The following is a 20,104-nucleotide window of genomic DNA, read 5'->3' on the forward strand; positions in this document are numbered from 1 at the left end:
AAGCAACCTGCTCTGCAACAAACCCAACCTGTTCTCTTTGCTTCCTGACTGTGACTGAAATGGCAAGAGGTGCCTCCCAAGTGCCGGTGTGAACATCCTGCCGGCTGGGAGGTGGGATTTGAGGAGCCCCGGGAAGACCCCTCACCCAGCAGTCTACCATTCAGTCTGTTCCCGCTCTCCCGAGTTCCCTTTTTTCTTCAAGATTTATTTTATTTGAATGGTAGAGTTACACACACACACACACACACACAGAAAGAGACATCTTCCATCCACTGGTTCACTCCCCAAATGGCCACAATGGCTGGGGCTGAGCTAGGCTGAAGCCAGGAGCCTGGCACTTCATCCAGGTCTCCCGTGTGGGTGGCAGGAGTCCAAGCACTTGGTCCATCTTCTGCCACTTGCCCAGGCACATCAGCAGGGAGCTGGATGGGAAGTGGAGCAACTGGAACTTGATGGCATTTATATGGGATGAGGGTGGCAGCCTAACCTGCTGTGCCCCAAGTTCTCCTTAATGTGCCAAAGGCCCTCTTTCCATCTGTAGAGCGATGGTAGGATCTGATCTAAACACGGACAAAAGTCAAGAGACAGGAAACAGAATTCAGTTCTGTACTCAGAGGTAGCCGGTCCTGACAGACTGGGAAGAAAACACCGCCCTGGGGCAGGGGGCAGGTCGGGGCTCCCAGAGAGTCTCTGGGACCCCAGCTGTGGGCCTCTCAGATCGCCCCCTCGGGGCCGCCTGGAAGGAAGCTCATCAGAGATGCAGAAGTTCAGTGTTCACCTCAGACCCCTGCATCAGCGCCCACATCTAACAAGATGCCCAGGGCCTCTGGAGCTGCTTAGATTTGGAGACAGGTTGGCCGGCGCCATGGCTTAACAGGCTAATCCTCCGCCTTGCGGCGCTGGCACACCGGGTTCTAGTCCCGGTTGGGGCGCCGGATTCTATCCCGGTTGCCCCTCTTCCAGGCCAGCTCTCTGCTATGGCCCAGGAAGGCAGTGGAGGATGGCCCAAGTCCTTGGGCCCTGCACCCACATGGGAGACCAGGAGAAGCACCTGGCTCCTGGCTTCGGACCAGCGCGATGCGCCGGTCGCAGTGGCCATTGGAGGGTGAACCAACGGCAAAAAGAAGACCTTTCTCTCTGTCTCTCTCTCTCACTATCCACTCTGCCTGTCAAAAAAAAAAAAGAAAAGAAAAGAAAAAAGAAATGTCAATTCAGATCCTTTAAGAGGGTTCTTAAAAAAAAAAAAAAGATTTGGAGACAGGCGCTCAGGAGTTCTGTCTTTCCTGTCATCCCCCACCTGCCCCCTGCTCCCCACCATGGAGGTAAGGCCACATCCCCCCTACCCCCAGCCTCTCACTTTCCTTCTCTGGAAGCGGGAAGACACAGAGTAGAGACACACGGGGACAGACACCTCACAGGGCCCCGGGAGCTCTACAACAGCCTCTCCCACCCGCGTCCCGGGTCCCACAGGTGAGTGCACCTGTCTGTGTCTCGGGTCCCACATCTGCAGAGCTGGGGGACAACCTCACCTAGCGAGCATGCGAAGCCTGCCCAGAGTCTGGGCTTGCTCCTTACCCACCCCACTCCCCCTTCATTGTCTCTTTCCAGTTCTTTCTCTACTTTCAATCAGTTCAGCAAATGCTTGCTGCCCAAGGCTGATCGTGCTGGCAGTGTCAGTGTCCACCTCCCTGGTATCTGCTGTCTGGTCTCTCCGGAAGTCTTCCCCAGCCCTCCTGGTGCTTACCCCTGGAGGAATCTGAAGGCCCACACACACCCCCGGCACAGGCCCCTACGCCTCTCCTGGAGCCACAGCATCTGGACCTCAGTCAACACCAAGAATTAGACTCCTTGGCTCTGCTGGCCTCCAACCCCAATGTCTGCTCTCTCTCCCATTCTTCCCTAGCCAAGGGCCCTCCAGGAACCCATCCTGGCTGCTCGCCTTTTCCTATACATGAGGGTAACTTCAGAACTCCCTGCTCCCCCCACCCTGGGATGCCCCTAACCTGGGGGCACAGTCCCCCACAGGCCAGACCCCAGAGACACACTGTGCCTAAGGTGTGATTTAGTCTGGCCACTGCTGCCAGGCTGCCAAGACCCCAGCCGGGGCATCTCCCGCCCCACAGCTGCAGGGCCAGCTCCCTATCCTGAAAAACCTGTCTGGGGACCTTCCCCTGAGGCTGTGGGGCCTGGGGCAGGTTGGACTGGATTCCCCTCCAGCCCCTCCCACCCCCAGGATATAATCGGTCATCCCCGGGGCAGGGCCTCACTTGCCTCGGGAAGCCCCAGCCTGCCAGCACCGGTCCAGCTCCCAGCCCAGCATGGCATCTCCGCTGCCCGTCTGGACTTTGCCCTCGGTCCTGGTTTTGCTGGATGTCCTGGCCCCAGGGGCTGCAGGTCTCTGCTGTGTCTGGTGGGGGTGGAGAGGGCCTTGAGGGCCTGGCAGGGGGCACTGTGCCTTCCAGGGCTCTCAGAGAGGTACTGGTCTGGCCTGTTGAGGGTGGGAGCTGGTGACGGCAGTGACCAGGCGCAGACACTAGGCCCAGAGCGCACTCCTGGTCCTCTTCCAGACCCAGGAGGCACAGCGGTGTGGGAATGGGTCCAAGGCTTTGCTAGGGAGTAGGTCGGTTGCTCCCGCTCCTGGCTTCCAGGGTCTGGCTGGGAGCAACTTGGTGGAGCACCCGGTTTCTGCAGCCCAAGCCTGCCACCTGGCGGGCAGACCCGCGCAGGTCTGGCTGTTCTGCCCATGGGTGGCAGCGTGGAGGGGGAGCTGGACTCTGAACTCAGAATGGGCCCAGTGGTTCAGGGTCAGATCTGATGGCCTGGGGGAGTCAACTCCCTTCTGAGTGCCCTCCTGGCCTCCCAGCAGACTTCAACATCTCAGGCCTCACTGGCCTGCTGTCCCCGGCGCTAACGGAGAGCCTGCTGGTTGCTCTGCCCCCTTGTCACCTCACGGGAGGCAATGCGACGCTGAGGGTCCGCAGAGCCAATGACAGCCAAGGTCTGTGCCCCATCCCGGGACACCCCCTGCTCCCCAGAGGGCCCATCCCAGGACACCCGCGTTCCTTCCTCTGTTCATGCCATCCTGGTGACCCCTCCCCCGGGGCACACCCCCAACACTGCTCCTTTGCGGGGCCTCCAGACACTTGACCCTGTCTCCCACGCCCCATTTCCTGCCCAGTGGTGAAGTCCAGCTTTGTGGTGCCTCCGTGCCGCGGGCGCAGGGAGCTGGTGAGTGTGGTAGACAGTGGGGCTGGCTTCGTGGTCACTCGGCTCAGTGCATACCAGGTGACAAATCTCGTGCCAGGAACCAGATACTAGTAGGTACCCACTCCAGACCTGGGGCACCTGCGGGATGGAGGTACAGGAAGAGAGGCTCATGGGTGGGGGTCTGGGTCATGTGGGGGCGAGAGGGAGGGCACAGCCAAAGGGGTAAAAACTGGGCCTCTCTTGGTGGGGCGGAGATGGGAGCACAACCGTGGGGGCGGGGCCCAGGCCAGCGCCCTCCTCTGCCAGGTGCCGCTTGCTCACTGAAGGGTCTCTCCTATCTCTCCCAAACCCCCAAAGTGTTTCCTACCTGGTGACGAAGGGGACATCCGCAGAGTCTAGCAGAGAGGTCCCAATGTCCACGCTTCCTCGTAAGTCACACTGCCACCTCCGGCACACGTATCAGGGTCCACACGCGCTCCAGACCCCCCCCCCCACGCCCCAGTCTGGCTCTGCTGCGCCCCGCTGGGCCCCCTCGGCACCTTCGCTCCTCCATCCCAGCGCTTGGCCCCTGACACGCCCTCTGCCTGTCTACCCACCTGCCGCACTACTTAGTGAAGGGCTCCTCGCAGGCAGGGGCTGTGTCCTGGCTGACTGACAGGTAGGTGCTTCAGAAATGGTTGCACCCATTGGTTGGTCAGTTGCTTGGATGGATGAGGGGCTAGGCTGTGAGCCTCAGCAGGCTGCCGCCAAAGGCTCCACCCGCCTTGCTCTTGCTCTCATGCTCTCTCTCCCTCTCCCGACAGGAAGGAACGTGGAGTCCATTGGGCTGGGAATGGCCCGCACAGGGGGCATGGTGGTCATCACCGTGCTGCTCTCTGTCGCCATGTTCCTGCTGGTTGTGGGCTTCATCACGGCCCTGGCACTGGGCGCCCGCAAGTGAGGAGGCCAAGCCCCGCACAGCCCAGGCTCCACCCTTCCCCCAGCCTGGATCCTCCCAGGCCTCAGGGAGCAGCCTCTCGCTCCCTCGGTGCCCTCACCTCCCTCCTCTGGGGTCCTTGATCCAGTAAGAGCCATGTTCCTTCCCAGGTCACCCCCCCACGCCCAGCAAGTCCCCTCTCAGGGAACTCAGTCCTTACAATAAAGGCTGACGCCCCATGTGCAGCGTGTGTTTCCCTCCGCCGGGCTCCACACCCGGGCTGCAGGGGCAGGGGCAGGAGCAGGTGCCTGACCTGCCCCAGGGCCTCAGAGCTGCTTTCCCCCAGGAGGGAGGCAGGCAGGGGCCGGAGGATGAGATGGTCCGGTCGGGGCGTCAGAGCTCCCAGCCCCACACCCTGCACAGCGCACAGCAGGCCACCCAGCCAGGGGCCTGGGGAAGATGCAGAAGCTGAGGCTGGTGCGCCTTATGGGGCCTAAAGACCCAGGGCCGGGGGCAGAGCTGGCAGAGCATGGGAACTGCTGGAGAAAGGAGCAGAGGGAAGCTCTGTCCCGCTTAAGACAAGGCCAGGGCCTTCAGGGCGACATCCAAGACCAGGGCACTGCGGGGTGCGGGGCGGAGAACAGGCTGACAGGACGCCAGCTGGCCAGAGTCAAGACTGCCATAGTCTGGTCACCGAAGGGGTCCATGAACGCTCACCCTCATTGCCTTTTCCCTCGCCAGTATTGAGTCCTTATAAGGATGGGTGATGTTTGCATTGCTTACGGTAAAGACCAAAATCCTTCAGGTGAGCTTCGAGGCCAGGCCTGGTCTACTCCATAACTCCCCCTCAGCTTGCACCATGTTCCTGCCAATGTCCAGTCCTTCTTGCCCCCGGGCCTTTGCACAGACACTCCATACACTCAAAGTGTCCTCCTTTCCCCCAGCCGCTCTCTGCAGAGTTGGATCACTGTCTCTTCTCTCCAGCCTCCATTCCCCCACCCACCCCATTAGCCTGGGTTCATCTTTTTTTTTTTTTTAAATATTTATTTTTATTTATTTGAAAGACAGAGTTACAGACAGAAGTAGAGACAGACAGAGAGGTCTTCCATCCACTGGTTCACTCCCTAAATGGCTGAAACAGCTGGAGCTGTGCCGATCCAAAGCCAGGAGCCAGGCAGGCGCTTTATCCAGGTGTCCCACACGGGTGTTGGGGCCCAAGCACTTGGGCCATTCTCCACCGCTTTCCCAGGCACATTAGCAGAGAGCTGGATCGGAAGTGGAGCCGGGACTCCAACTGGCGCCCATATGGGATACTTACACTGCCGGCCAGGGCTTTAGCCTGCTGCACCACAGCGCCGGCCCACCATCCTGTCTTACATATAGCATCACTATGGCTTATAAGCATGGGTTTATGTCATTATTAGGTTGCCTCCCCTGTCAGACTGCTTTGCTCCCAGAGGCCTGTAGAACCCTGGCTCTACACAGTAGGTACTCAATAAATACCTGTTGAATAAATGAATGATCACGTGAACACATGAATGAAGAAGCCCCTGAAGAGAAGGAAGGGGCTGGGAAAGTGCCAGAAATTCTATGGGAAGAATCAGAAAAAATGCACAGGGGTGGCTTTTGGCCTAGCGGTTAACATGTCACGTGGGATGCCCACGTTCCATACTGGAACACTTGGATCCGACTTCTGCTCTGCTCCTGTTTCCCACTTCCCACTTGCCACTGACGCAGACCCTGGGAGGCCCCAGGCGATGGCTCAAGCAGCTGGGTCCCTGCCACGCCCATGGGAGACCTGGATTGAGTTCCAGGCTCCTGGCTCTCACCTAGCCCTGGCCATTACAGGTATTTGGGGAGTGAACGAACAGATGGGAGTTCTCTCTCTCTCTCCAGTCTTATTTGTGTGTCTCTCTGCCTTTCAAATAAAAAAATTAACTTCAACAATAAAATAAAAACAAAAGAAAAATTTTAAAATAAATTTAGTCGAGTTTGAGCAAAGGAAAACAATCTGTGAAGCAAGCAGCTCCCAGAACCACCAACATGATCTGACAGCAGTTAGAGAAAACGGAAGGAGCTGTGGCGACAACTTAATTGGTTACAGCTTAATTGGTTAATTGGTTACAGAACTTCCTGCAATTAACTAAGGCTCAGCTACTGTGATTAAACTCCATATTGGTTTTGTCTGTTGGACCCAAAGTAGGGACTTCATTCAAGTCAATGTCGTCAGACAAAATTTTATTTAACACAACAGAACACCAAGTAAATGAATGGCAAAGAAGTAAGAGATTCATAAACGCCATTTTACCACTGTCATTGTAATGCCTGACTTAGGCAAGAGTGGTAAGTGGATTTTACTGGGTCCAAGTCTGATGAACAGGATTCTAGATAATTTCTAAGTATCTCCCCTCACATGGCTCACTAATTACATAAGGGGAAAGCATCTTTATAGTAGGGTGACCAGGTGGATCCCCCGATCCATGTGATAGACGTTACCATCACTAATAAATGAGGCACGCCGACATCCTGTGCCCGATGCCTTACACTGAACAAGAACCATCCTTCGGCGGTATTTGTGCCAAAAATGCATACTCTAACTTCAATTACGGGGAGAGGCCAGCCAAACCCAAACTGAGGGCCAATCTTACAAAATAAACAGCCTGTGCCCTTCAAAAACGTCAAAGTAGTGAAAGATTATAAAGGCCGAGAAACGCCTGCAGATTACAGGATACTAAAGAGATGTGGATACTAAATGCACCCTATGGGGGCTGGCGCAGTGGTGTAGTGGGTAAAGCCGTCGCCTGCAACACCTGCATCCCATGTGGGTGCAGCTGGTGTCCCGGCTGCTCCACTCTTGATCCAGCTCCCTGCTATGGCCTGGGAAAGCCGCGGAAGATGGCCCAAGTCCTTGGGCCCCAGCACCCACATGGGAGACCTGGAAGAAGCTTCTGACTCCCAGCTTCAGCCTGGTTGTTGTGGCCATCTAGGGAGTGAACCAGTGGATGGAAGATGTCTCTCTGCCTCTCCCTCTCTCTCTGCAATTGTGACTTTCAAATAAAATTTTTTTTAAAGATTTTTATTTATTTATTTGACAGGTAGAGTTACAGACAGTGAGAGAGAGAGAGAGAGAGAGAGAGAGAGAAAGGTCTTCCTTCTGTTGGTTCGCTCCCCAGATGGCCGCAACAGCTGGAGCTGCACCGATCCAAAGCCAGGAGCCAGGAGCTTCTTCCGGTGTCCTACCTGGGTGCAGGGGCCCAAGGACCCGGGCCATCCTCCACTGCCTTCCCAGGCCACAGCAGAGAGCTGGACTGGAAGAGGAGCAACTGGGACTAGAACTCGGTGCCCATATGGGATGCTGGCGCCGCAGGTGGAGGATTAACCTAGTGTGCCACTGCGTCGGCCCCTCAAATAAATCTTTAAAAAAAAAAATGAACCCAATGATCCTGAAGGATCATAGACAAAAAAAAATTACACAAAAGACATTTTAAAAAATATTTATTTTGAGGCTGGTGCCGTGGCTCACTAGGCTAATCCTCCGCCTGCAGCGCCGGCACACCGGGTTCTAGTCCCGGTCAGGGCGCCGGATTCTGTCCTGGTTGCCCCTCTTCCAGGCCAGCTCTTTGCTGTGGCCCGGGAGTGTGGTGGAGGATGGCCCAAGTGCTTGGGCCCTGCACCCCATGGGAGACCAGGAGAAGCACCTGGCTCCTGGCTTCGGATCAGCTCGGTGCGCCGGCTGTAGTGGCCATTGGGGGGTGAACCAATGGAAAAAGGAAGACCTTTCTCTCTTTCTCTCTTTCTCACTGTCCACTCTGCCTGTCAAAAAAAATAAATAAATAAATAAAATATTTATTTTGTTTATTTGAAAGAGTTACAGAGAGAGGCAGAGACAGAGAGAAAGGTCTTCCATCAACTGATTCATTCCCAAAATTGCCGCCAACAGCCAGAACTGAGTTGATCCTAAGCCAGGAGCCAGGAACTTCCTCTGGGTCTCCCATGTGGGTGCAGGGGCCAAGTACCTGGTCATCTTGTTGCACCTGAGCGAGTGCAGAGGAGCGCCACACACTGGTAAGATTTGATGGTCCTTTATTGCCAGAGGGGAAGAACAGGCTCACACCATAAAGAACTCTCAAGCCCGAAGCCCAAAGCAACAGGGTTTATAAAGGCAAAAACCACAAAAACAGGAGGGGGATACATGGTTGCTAGGATGGGGAGGTGGGGAATACATGGTTACTGGGGTCAATCTAACCTAAAGTCTATGCAAAACTAATACCAATTATAATCTTAACAATATCAGTTACAATCTTAACAATTTCAATTAGGTTCTTGACATTAATCCAGGTATTGGCCTAAATCATACTGAAGTAACACCTTGGCAGCAGGGACTCCATTTTGGAGCACCCGAGACTCCATCTTGACTCCATCTTGAGAAAGCACCCCCCAATGTGAGACTCTGGTCTGAAACTATGACCTAAAACACTCAGACAGTAGCAGTCCACGACATCACAGTAGGCAGAGCACAGAGACCCTCTCACATGCTTGTTTATGATTAAAAACAGATAGGCTGCACCTGGGTTAATGAGATATTGTAATTTGTCTATGTCCTACATATGATTTAGGCCAATACCTGGATTAATGTCAAGAACCTAATTGAAATTGTTAAGATTGTAACTGGTACTGTTAAGATTATAATTGGTATTAGTTTCACATAGGTTTTAGGTTAGCTTGACCCCGTAACCATGTGTTCCCCCTCCCCTCCTTGTGATTTTTGCCTTTATAAACCCTGTTGCTTTAAGCTTGGGAGTCAAGAGTTCTTTAGGGCGTGAGCCCGCTCTCCATCAACAGCAATGAAGAACCATCAATTTTATCGATGTGTGGTGCTCCTCTGTTTTCACTTGCTCAGGTATAACAATATGTAGGACATGGACAAATTACAGTCTTATCAGTAACCCAGGTGCAGCCTGTTTTTTGTTTGTTTGGTTTTTAGATTTATTTGTTTATTTGAAAGGCAGAGAGAGAGAGAGAGAAAAAGAGAGAGAAAGTCTTCCATCTGCTGGCTCACTCCCCAAATGGTCACAGCAGCCAGAGCTGGGCTGATCCAAGGCCTGGAGCCAGGAGCCAGGAGCCAGGAGCCAGGAGCCAGGAGCCAGGAGCCTCTTTTGAGTCCCCACAAGAGGGCAGGCCTGGGGCATCCTCCACTGCTTTCCCAGGCCACAGTAGAGAGCTGGATCGGAAGTGGAACGGCCAGGACATGAACTGGCACCCATATGGGATGCCAGCACTGGCCTCACCCGCTAGGCCACAGCGGCGGCCCCACCTATCTGTCTTTAAGCTTGAGCAATCATGCGAGGGGGTTTCTATGCTCTGCCTAGTGTGATGCAGTGGACTGCTACTGCCTGAGTGTTTTAGGGCATAGTTTCAGACCAGCGTCTCATGGAGGGGGCAGGGAGGGTGCTCCAAAATGGAGCCCCTACTGTCAAGGTGTTACCTCAATCTTCTAGTGCTTTCCCAGACACATCAGCAGGGAGCTGATCAGAAGTGGAGCAGCTGGGACGTGAACTGGAACGCATATGGGATTCTGATGCTGCAGGCTGGGGATTTAACCTACTGCGCCACAGCACTGGCCCCACATAAAAGGCATTGTTGGGACAATTGGCAAAATTTGAATAAGGTCTGTATACTGATTATAGTAATGAATCAAAGCTAAATTTTCTGATTTAGATACTTTTCTTATTTTTTATTATGTAAGCCAATATCCTTATTTTTGGGAAATAAGTATTTATGGGTAAAAGTGCATATCTCCAAATTACTCTCAAAAAGCTAAGAAAAAAAGCCTGTGTTATATGTATAACAAATTAAAAATATGACAAAATGTCAATTGGCAAATAATGGGAATGGGTAAACAGGAATTTTCTCATAGCTTTTTTGGCATTTTTCTGTAAACTTACAATTATTAAGGGAGGCACTGCTGTGGTGTAGCGAGTAAAAGCCGCTGCCTGCAGTGTGGCATCCCATATGGGTGCTAGTTCGAGTTCCGGCTGCTCCACTTGCAATCCAGCGCTCTGTTAGGGTCTAGAAAAGCAGCAGATCCAAGTCCTTGGGCCCCTGCACAGGAGTGGGAGACCTGGAAGAAGCTCTTGGCTTCTGGCTTCAGATCGGCCCAGCTCTCGCCGTTTCAGCCATTTAGGGAGTGAACCAGCAGATGGAAGACTTCCTCTTTCTGCCTCTCTAACTCTTTCAAGTAAATAAATAAGTCTTTTTAAAATGCGATAAAATAATTAAGAACAAAATTAAATCACCATTGAGTCTAATCCTATCTCCACCATCTGCTAGGAGGTGACTCTAGATAAGCCATAAAAACCCATCAGAAGTTCTAGAAGGCGGCTATAAGTAGTGGGGGAGGGGAGGGCCACGATGCCTTTTAAACAAAATAACTTTGCACGAAAGCACAGCCAGGGGAGACTCTGTGGGACCCCTCCCTGAGGTTCCCAAGCCCCCAAACTCGCCGGCAGTGGGCGAGGGCAGGCTCCCTCCGAGGAGATTAGAGGCGTCAAACGAGGACTGGCACACCTGCGCCACCTCCCTCCTAATCCCATCGGAGCGAGGGTACTTGAAGCCCTCGGAGGCCCACCCGCAGTCTCCCCCGGCTCGCCCCGTGCGCGGCTGGGCGCGCCGCGCTCTCCCCAAAGGTGGACCTCAAACTCCAGCAGCTCGACGTCTGGGCCAGCCTCCATGGCCAGGTCCCGGGACTGCTCGACTGGGACATGGGGAACGAGGCCTTTCTGGCCTTCACCACATCGCACCTGCCTGTGGCCGAGCAGAACCGTGAGTGCCGGGCGGGGGGGAGGGGCGAGCGGCGGGCCTGGCCGGCGGGGGCGCCGCGGTGTGTGTGCCCCGGGCCGGGCTGCGCGCGCGCGCCTTTCGACTGGAAGCCCGCGGAGGACAGCGGGTCTCGCCGACCTTGGAACGTGCCAGGGCTCCGCCGAGCCGCCTCTCCTTGCTCGCTCAGTGGCTCCTCGGCGGCGCCATTTGGAATGCTGTAGGCTCGCCTTGTTTTTCTGTCTCTTAAAAAAAAAAACCAACTAGGCCGGCGCTGTGGCTTAACAGGCTAATCCTCCGCCTTGCGGCGCCGGCACACCGGGTTCTAGTCCAGGTCGGGGCGCCGGATTCTGTCCCGGTTGCCCCTCTTCCAGGCCAGCTCTCTGCTGTGGCCCCGGAGTGCAGTGGAGGATGGCCCAAGTGCTTGGGTCCTGCACCCCATGGGAGACCAGGAGAAGCACCTGGCTCCTGGCTTCGGATCAGCGCGGTGCGCCGGCCGCAGTGGCCATTGGAGGGTGAACCAACGGCAAAAAGAAGACCTTTCTCTCTGTCTCTCTCTCTCACTATCCACTCTGCCTGTCCAAAAAAAAAAGAAAAAAGCAACTAACGGTGTGTGTTTGCATCCCCACCTCCGGATGCAGACTTGTGTAGTGCTTGCTGAGGGGATGGTTGGCGGTGGCCGTGTTGTTTTCTCCTCCCTCTCGGCCCTCCAGGGTTGAGAGCCGAGGTCATTATTCCAAAATTCGCGGCCCCATGTTTGCCTGCGCGGCCGCTAAAGCGTTGAGTTGACTCTGCCCATTTCCCCTCTGTGTTGGGACCCCGATCTTTTGAGTGTCTTCCCGGCTCCCACGGTTCTCCGGAGCTCTTTGTGTGTTGCTAGATGCAGGGCTGGTTCGCTATTTCCTGCACTTGGGTAGCCGCCTGTGGTCCACGTGTGTTGCCTTCTGTGTTGTCACTGTCCTGACACCTAAACCCTCCCCAGCTGTTTGCCATGGTGGTTAATGCCACGGGGCGTTCCTGTGTGTTCCCTCATTCAGGGCCTCGCCTTGGCCTGCCACTGCCCTGGACGCTGGGATGCACGGGGAGTGGAGGGGCGAGCCGGCCCGGGGCTGCTGTCTCCTGGGGCGGGCAGACAGTGCCTGGAGGAGTGGGTTATGTCCTATGCCTAGCCTGTAATGGGAAAGGAAACAAGGGATGGCACGGTTGGAGGTGGTCCCAGCTGTGGTGTTGCAGGGTCATGTAGACCTCCACTGGGAACAGGATACTTGAGCAAGGAGTTGAAGGGGATGAAAGCCGTCCCGCTCCATGCCAGCGTCCTCGGGTGTTTGGGGAGCTGCAGAGAGGCCAGTGAGGCTGCATCCAGGCCAATGCTGAGAGCTTGCGGGCTGTGTGTGGGTGCAGAGGTGTTTATCTGCTGTGTCAGGGCTTCAGTACTGACTTAATGTGAGGCACGGCCGGGAGGTTTGGGGCAGACAAGTGATGTGACCTGGGGCCCCTCTCGTGAGCCTGCTGCCCGCTTTGCCACTGCGGTCTTGACTTTTTCCTGTGTGACCAAGGAGCCCCATGGTTTCACTTTGCATCGGGCCCTCCAAATGACAACCCTGGTTTGACAAGATGTTCCAATCTGGAAGGATCCCTGTGGCTGCCAGCTGGAGGGTGTGCTGTGTGTGGGGCAGATGGGAGAGTAGCAGACCAGGTGGGGCCGGGCGAAGGCGGCCACAGTCGCTGGTGGATTGGATGCCTGGTGGAAGGAAGAGATCCTAGCGAGTGGCTGTCTGAAGCTCTTGGTGCATCGGGTGAAAGTCTGGCACTGCTAGAAGTGTTGAGTAGGCGGTTGGACCTAAGGGCCTGGTGTTCTGGGAAGAGGTGAGGACTGCAGATGTAAATTTCCAGGCTTTGGGATATGGGTGGAGTTCGAGGAGTGAGGCCGAGAGGGCCAAGGATGAACCCAGGGGCATTGCATTATAAAAAGATTAGGGAGAAGAGAGATAAGTAGGAAAAAAAAAAAAAAAAGACCAGTGAGAACCAAAGCCACGGGACTGGTGTCCCGGAAACCAGTCAAGGGAGGGTGTCAAGGAGGGGAGAGATCAGTGACTGACTTAGCAGTCTGGAAGTCCCTGATGACCTTGGGGGTGGGGTGTAGAATGGAAAGCTGATCAGAGAGCTTTAGGGATGGAAAAGAGAGAGGCTGGAACTCTCTAAATAAATAAATAAAGGAATGGAAGGAGGGGCAGTGAAAAGTATAAATTCTTCTTTCAAGGAATTTTGTCTGAAAATAGTGGTGGCCAGGTACAGAAAGTGGGGGCCAACAAGTTCTTTTTAGTCACACGGGAGAATTAACAGCGCATTTGGGTGCTGGTGAGAATAGCAACATTAATGACACAGGAAAGAGGGAGGGTTCCTGGGACGTTGTCCCTGAGAGCACAGGGAATCTGCTAGCCAGACAAAAGACAGAGGCTCTCTGCTCGGATCCTGCTGAGGTCTCCGGCTTTCCTCCCCGTTCTCCTGTGGCTTTCAAACAGAACCCTGATTAGGTTCAGCTCTGCCAAACAAGTGCTCTGAAGCCTTTGGTCGATGGGTCGGTGATCGTGGGAGGTCCTAGTCGGGGTGGAGAGTGAGTTAGCGGGAGAGACATAAGGTGGCACGTTCTTACGTGGTGCACAGACGAGGTTATGGAGAGGCTGCGGTTACTGGTTTAGCTCATGACGGAGAGAGGGACTGTCTAAAGTAGTGTGGAAGTGTTCAGGAAACAACCAGGACCTAGGGCAGAAGTGATGGAGAGGGTGACAGTAAGCCCTTCTAAATGAGGGGGAGTGGCCGAAAGTTTAGTGGAGGACAATAGCCGAAGAGTCCTGTTAACAGGAGCAGTGTGGGGGGTGGCGTGCACTGGTTCTGCCTGAGTGCTCCACGTGGGGCTGTGTGGCTGACAGCCGGAAGTGCAGGGTGATCAGGGGTTCTGTTTTCTTCATGATTCTTGTTAATCTGATTGATGTGAAGTGTTGTATTTTATTTAATTGCTAATAAGGTTGAACATCTTTTAGCCACTCAGGTACCCCTCTTTAGGAACGCTGATTTTTTTTCTCACTTGTAAATTTGTGTTGATCTTTTATTTAAGGATTTGTGGGAACTCTGCATGTTAGAGAACTTTGGGTTGAATTTTTTCCCTAGTTTATTGTCACTTGTCTTCCCCTTTGGCTTATGGTGACTTTTAGTGTGCAGAAATTCTAATTTTTTTAAAGATTAATTTCGGGGCTGGCATTGTGGCAGGGCAGTTAGGCTGCCACTTGCAATGCCAGCATCCCATTTCAGGGTGCCTAGGATCTCTCTCTGTCACTCTGCCTTTCAAATAAATTAATTATAAAAAGAATTAAAAATCTTAAAAATTTATTTTTAGAGAGATTTTTCCATCTGCTCGTTCATTCCCCAAATGTCTGCAACAATCTGGGGCTGAGCTGGGCTGAAGCCAGGAGCCAGAAACTCCATCCAGGTCTCCTTCGTGGGTGGCAGGGACCCAAGGACTTGGGTGTCTGCTGCCTTACCAGGCGCGTTAGGAGGGAGCTGGATGGGAAGCAGGGGAGCCGGGACTTGACCTAGCACTCTGTTACGGGATGCCAGTGTCCCAAGTGGCAGCCTTCACGCTAGCTGTCCCATCATTTTTATGTGTTATTAAATGTGCATAAAAATGTATGGGTTGTTGGGGTCGGTGCCATGGCGCCCCCATCCCATATGGGCACCGGTTCTATTCCCAGGTGCTCCTCTTGCAACCTAGCTTTCTGCTGTGGCCTGGGAAAGCAGGTCTTGGGCAAGTCCTTGGGCCCCTGTACCACGTGGAAGGCTAGGAAGAAGCACCTGGCTCCTGGCTTAGGAAGGGCATGGCTGCGGCCATCTGGGGAGTGAACCAATGGAAGGGAGACCTTTCTGTCTCTCCCTCTCACTGTATGTAACTCTGCCTCTCAAATAAATAAATAAAGTCTTTAAACAAATTTATAGGTTGATTTGAAAGGTAACTGGCATCTTTATTGTGTCTTTGTTTATTCAAATCTGTTATGTCATTAAATACTAATTAGATTCCCCCCCCCCTTTTTTTTTTTGACAGGCAGAGTGGATAGTGAGAGAGAGAGAGAGAGAAAGGTCTTCCTTTTTGCCGTTGGTTCACCCTCCAATGGCCGCTGCAGCCGGCGCATCTCACTGATCCGAAGCCAGGAGCCAGGTGCTTCTCCTGGTCTCCCATGCGGGTGCAGGGCCCAAGCACTTGGGCCATCCTCCACTGCCTTCCCGGGCCACAGCAGAGAGCTGGCCTGGAAGAGGGGCAACCAGGACAGAATCCGGTGCCCCGACCGGGACTAGAACCCAGTGTGCCAGCGCCGCAAGGTGGAGGATTAGCCTGTTAAGCCATGGCGCCGGCTTTTCCCCCATTCTTTTATGGGTTAATTCCTATCTACTTATATATTTTTTAAAGATTTGTTTATTTTATTTGGAAGAAAGAGTTACGGAGAGACAGAGAAAGAGATCTTCCATCCTCTGGTTCACTCCCCAAGTGGCTGCAACAGCCAGAGCTGAGCCAATCTGAAGCCAGGAGCTTCATCCGGGTCTCCCACATGGGTTCAGGGGCCCAAGGACTTGGGCCATTTTCCACTGCTTTCCCAGGAGCATCAGCAGGAAGCTGGATTGGAAGTGGAGCAGCCTGGACTTGAACTGGCACCCATATGGGATGCTGGCACTGCAGGTGGTGGCTTAACTCTGCCACAGCACCAGCCCCTGGTTCTTACTGTAAATACTACCTTTTTGAAGTCTAACAGTTTTAATGCTGTTATAGAATAACAGTATTGATTATTATGTTGTTGTATTCAGCAAACGCACTTTGTTGGTTCTAGTGATTTGTATTTATTTGAAAGACAGAGAGAGGGCTCCCCTCCATTGCTTCACTCCCTAAATGCCCACAATGGCCAGGGGGCAGAAGCCAAAGCCCAGAGTTGGGAACACAGTCCAGGTCTCCCTGGGTAGCAGGGGTATTTAAGATTTTATTTATTTGAGAGGCAGAGCCATAGACAGACAGAGACAGAAAGGTCTTCCATCCATTGGTTCATTCCCCAAGTGGCTGCAACAGCTGGAGCTGAGCAGATCTGTAGCCAGGAGCTTCTTCCTGATCTCCCACTTGGGTGCAGGGGCCCAAGCACTCGGGCCATCTTCTGCTGCTTTCCCAAGCCATAGCAGAGAGCTAGATCAGAAGTAGGGCAGTCGGAACTTGAACTGGCACCCATGTGGGATGCCAGCCCTGCAGGCGGCAGCTTTACCCACTACAGCACAGCACCAGCCTAGGGACATCCTTTTGGACTGCCAAACCCTCAGTAGGACATCATTACCGCCTGACAAAAACCAAGCCTCTGTAACGTGACGTTCGTGGGGACGGAACAGCGAGTTGGCTGGTGGTGCTGTTTGCCGAGACAGGGACGCTGCAGGAAGGAGTGGGAGAAGGAGGAGTTCAGGTCCAGCAGGGTCGAGGGTGGCGCACCGCGGGCTACCCAAGCCCTGTCTCAAGTGCTGCTTAGGGGCCGGCGGAAAGCCTGGGCTAGAGGTCAAGGGTTGAGGACCCCGAGTTTCTAGATGGTAACGGCAGCCACAGGCTCGCGGCATGTGGCTCAGGATGCTGTCTGTGGCTGAAGGAGAGAACCGGGGCAGGAGAGCCCCCCAGGCAGGGCTCGTCTCTCGAAGTCCCAGGATGTCTTGACCATCTGCACTTTATTTTGCCAGTTGCCAGGTACAGGCTTCAAATAGTCGAACCACCAAGGTTACCTCTGGAGAAGAAGCCCCACGCTGACAGAGATGGTGAGCGGCCGGATCTCTGCCGACACAGCTCCATGGCCCAGGCTGGACGCCGGGGACGCCGACGCCCTTTGCTCTCCCCAGGTCCAGAGTATGAGCCCAACCTGTGGATGTGGGTGAACCCCAACATCGTGTACCCACCAGGAAAGCTGGAAGCCCAAGGGGCTAGCGAGAAGAAGGAACCGGCGGGCGCGGTCCCTCGCCCTCGGCTGCCCTGCCATCAGGAAGATGCCTGCTGCCCTGAGGCTGCGGGGGCCGCCGGTGCACTGTCACTTTCCTCCCCCGAGCAGTCTCCGTCGCCGAAGCACTTTTCATCTTCCCCCAGCAGCTGGGAGGTAGGGATTTCTGGGGTGGGGAGTAGGCAGGGCGGGCACAGGGACGAGGTGCCAGAGTTCTGCTCTTAGGGGCAGCCTTGGGTTGGGGAGCAGCCCAGCTGGTGGGCCTGTGCCACTGCCCCTTCCTGCCAGCACAGCCCTGAGGGCAGCCGAGGAGTCAGGACCAGTTCCTCCTCTGTGCTCCTCTAGCTCACGGAAGAGGAGGAGGCCGAGGACCAGGATGACAGCTCCTGTGTGGCTCTGCTGTCCCCTCACAAAAGGGCCCCCCTCCAGAGCCGGAGGCTTCAGCAAGCCAGCAGCCAGGAGGGGAGGCTCTGGCCCCGGCCCCCTCTCAATTACTTCCACCTAATTGCCCTGGCATTAAGAAACAGTTCCCCCCGTGGCCTCAACGTGCAGCAGATCTACAGTTTCACTCGGTATGTGCCGGGGGGCTCGTGAGGAGGGCGGGGAGGGGCCAGGGCCCTGCTCTAGAGCCTCCCAACCCGCCCCCAGGCCCTGGGCTGCTGGCTCGGTCCCCCTCTGGTCTGAGAGCACGGGAGCTCACCCAGGGGTCTCTTCCCAGCTGGGTGTGTGCCCCACTCCCACATCCGGGAACACGTTCACTCTCACATCCTCGAAACACGCCAAGCTTCTTGGTCACACTTCCCCTCCCAAATCCCACTGGGCCTGGTGACAGTTGCTCCACGCCCCTCCCTGTCCAGATTAGCCAGTGTGAGATCTAGTTTCCTGGACATCGACAGCATCCCACCTGCTTCTCCCTGGCTGGCACGCCTCCAGGGCCGGCATGCACAGCTAAGAAGGGAGAGGGGGAGCTTCGCAGGCCCCCTCCCTGCAGTACAAGGAGGGCCTGCTCTTCAGAGGCGCCCCTCCCTGACCAGGAGCCCGGTTCTGCCTGTTTGTGCTGTGGGCACAGTCCTGAGCCCTTGGAAGGCAGGAGGAGAGTGAGGGTGGAATAGGCAGTGGGCCGGGCCTGCAGGAGGAGGGGGCTGGCACGGCTGGCACAGGTCGGGGTGTTGCTGTGCCCTCGGCCACCCGAGAGCGGCCTCGGCAGACGGCACACTCAGAGCCCCCCTCCCTTAACCTCTCCTGTCCACAGACAACACTTTCCGTTTTTCCGGACGGCTCCGGAAGGCTGGAAGAACACCATCCGCCACAACCTGTGTTTCCGAGACAGCTTTGAGAAAGTGCCGGTCAGTATGCAGGTCGCGGCCAGCGCCCGGCCCCGCTCCTGCCTCTGGAAGTTGACTGAGGAGGGCCGCCGCCGCTTTGCCGAGGAGGCCCGCGCCCTGGCTGCCACCCAGCTGGAAAGTATCGAGCAGTGCATGAGCCAGCCAGGTGCGAGGCCTTGGCGTGCGTGCGTGGCGGGCTGAGGCGGGGCCGGCCACCCTTGCTGGAGGCGGAGTGTGGGAGCCTGGGGGCGTCTCCCGTGGGGAGCAGGGGTGGGCAGAGGTGGTCTGAACCCTCTAGTGATACATGCCTGAGGTGGGACCTTGATGGGGGGGTGAACCAATGAGGGGCTAGCAGCCCTGCTCATGGGGGGCCACACAGTATGGGAAGCGCGCTCAGGCGTGTGCAGCCGGGACAGTTCCCGGAGCAGCTCGGCGCCTGCGTGGCGTTTGAGCCTTGAGCCAGGAAAAGCAGATGGCCGGTGCGAGCCTTCCAGACTCGGAGGACAGCAGGTGCCGTGCAGATTCCTCTAAACTCTCTCCTTCTCTCACAGGTATGATGCCCTTCCTCTTTGACCTTTGATGCCGCGAAGCGAGTCAGCCTCTGCCTTATTAAAGTTGCCCCAGCAGCTTTGTGTGGATGTGTGTGTGTGGTCTCTGAAGATGGGGTGAAGGGCGGAGGTGCAGTTCCAGCTCGGGGTGGGGAGCAGCCCATGCGTACTCCCAGGCAGTGGGGCAGCTGCTGGCGTGCAGACCCAGAGACCACGCTTGTCTCGGAGGAGGAGAGTCCTTGCCCTTCGCCAGACCTGAGCAAGTGCCCGTTTTCTGGATTTTGAAGATAATCTTGGGAGATGGTGGCTTGTGGCAGGCAGCCCTGGGAGCACCACCTACTTGTTCAGCTAACATCGTTAAGCTGCTACTTAACGAACTCATAGGGCTTCAGGGCCCCGGGACAGTTTCTGCTGTGCGCTGTGGTAGCCATGACAGGGGTAAGGGCAGGTGCCAAGGCAGCAGAGGGGCCAGTTTTAGGGAGAGGCTACCTTTGTTTGGAATTTTTGATCAGTAAAGGATAATATGAAGAGCCCCTGCATGTCTGTCGTCCAGCTTCACTCCTGGACACTGCTGTTTTGTTACAGGCGGTACCCGTTCTCCCCCAGGTTATGTTGAAGCAATTCCTAAGTGCTTTTCCTTAAAAGGACTGTTTGAATGTATTTTTACTTGAATACTGGTCATACTTTCCATCTTCCTGAAAGTTGAGATTTTTTTTTGAAGGTTATTTATTTGAACGTAAAAGAGACAGATCTTCCATCTGCTGGTTCCCTCCCCCAAATGGCCACAACATCTGGGGCTGGGCCAGTTGAAGCTCAGAGCAAGGAACTCCCTCTGGGTATCTCACAAGGGTAGCAGAGATCCCAAGTATTTGAAGCATCACCTGCTGCTTTCCAGGCTCATTGGCAGGGGCCTGGAAGAGAAGCCCAGAGTAGTCTGGCATCAAACTGGCACCCTGATTAGGGACGTGGGTGTCCTACCCTGCTGTACCATAGCACCTGCCCTGAGCTGAAATACCTGTATAGAAAGTTTTAGCCTGCCACAGTTATGATGTGTGGCTCCTACAAGAGAGGCAGGACAAGTACTTGACTCCTTGGCTAGTTTTGAACACAGAGTTTGCTCTCTGGCAGGGAGGAGGTAGTTCTTGAATTAAACAGGAATAGGGTACCGACGAGTGAAAGCAAGATGGGATGCAGAGAGAAGTGGGAGGGCTGGTGGATGCTTGTGTTCAGGTTAGGCCATCCGGCTGCCTGTGTGTGGATGAAGAGCAGGAGAAGGCTGAGGCTGGAGCC

The 20,104-nt window shown here is 55.0% G+C and overlaps 2 protein-coding genes across 2 annotated transcripts; both read left to right on the plus strand.

The window, feature by feature from the left end:
* The first annotated feature begins 2,289 nt into the window (after positions 1–2,289).
* Positions 2,290–4,147, plus strand: UPK2 (uroplakin 2). The gene is made up of 5 exons (XM_062198389.1): positions 2,290–2,394; positions 2,867–2,998; positions 3,179–3,317; positions 3,565–3,635; positions 4,011–4,147. The coding sequence occupies exons 1-5, from the start codon at positions 2,319–2,321 to the stop codon at positions 4,145–4,147; spliced, it is 555 nt and encodes a 184-aa protein (XP_062054373.1). The 5' UTR covers positions 2,290–2,318.
* Positions 4,148–10,815: 6,668 nt separating this feature from the next.
* On the plus strand, positions 10,816–18,846 carry FOXR1 (forkhead box R1). Its single transcript, XM_062198390.1, has 6 exons — positions 10,816–10,945; positions 16,691–16,765; positions 16,847–17,097; positions 17,287–17,513; positions 18,194–18,432; positions 18,818–18,846. Exons 1-6 carry the CDS (start codon positions 10,885–10,887, stop codon positions 18,844–18,846), a joined length of 882 nt encoding a protein of 293 aa, XP_062054374.1. The 5' UTR covers positions 10,816–10,884.
* Positions 18,847–20,104: the final 1,258 nt, after the last annotated feature.

This window comes from Lepus europaeus, chromosome 7 (assembly GCF_033115175.1).
Source record: "Lepus europaeus isolate LE1 chromosome 7, mLepTim1.pri, whole genome shotgun sequence".
NCBI classification, from domain to species: Eukaryota; Metazoa; Chordata; class Mammalia; order Lagomorpha; family Leporidae; genus Lepus; species Lepus europaeus.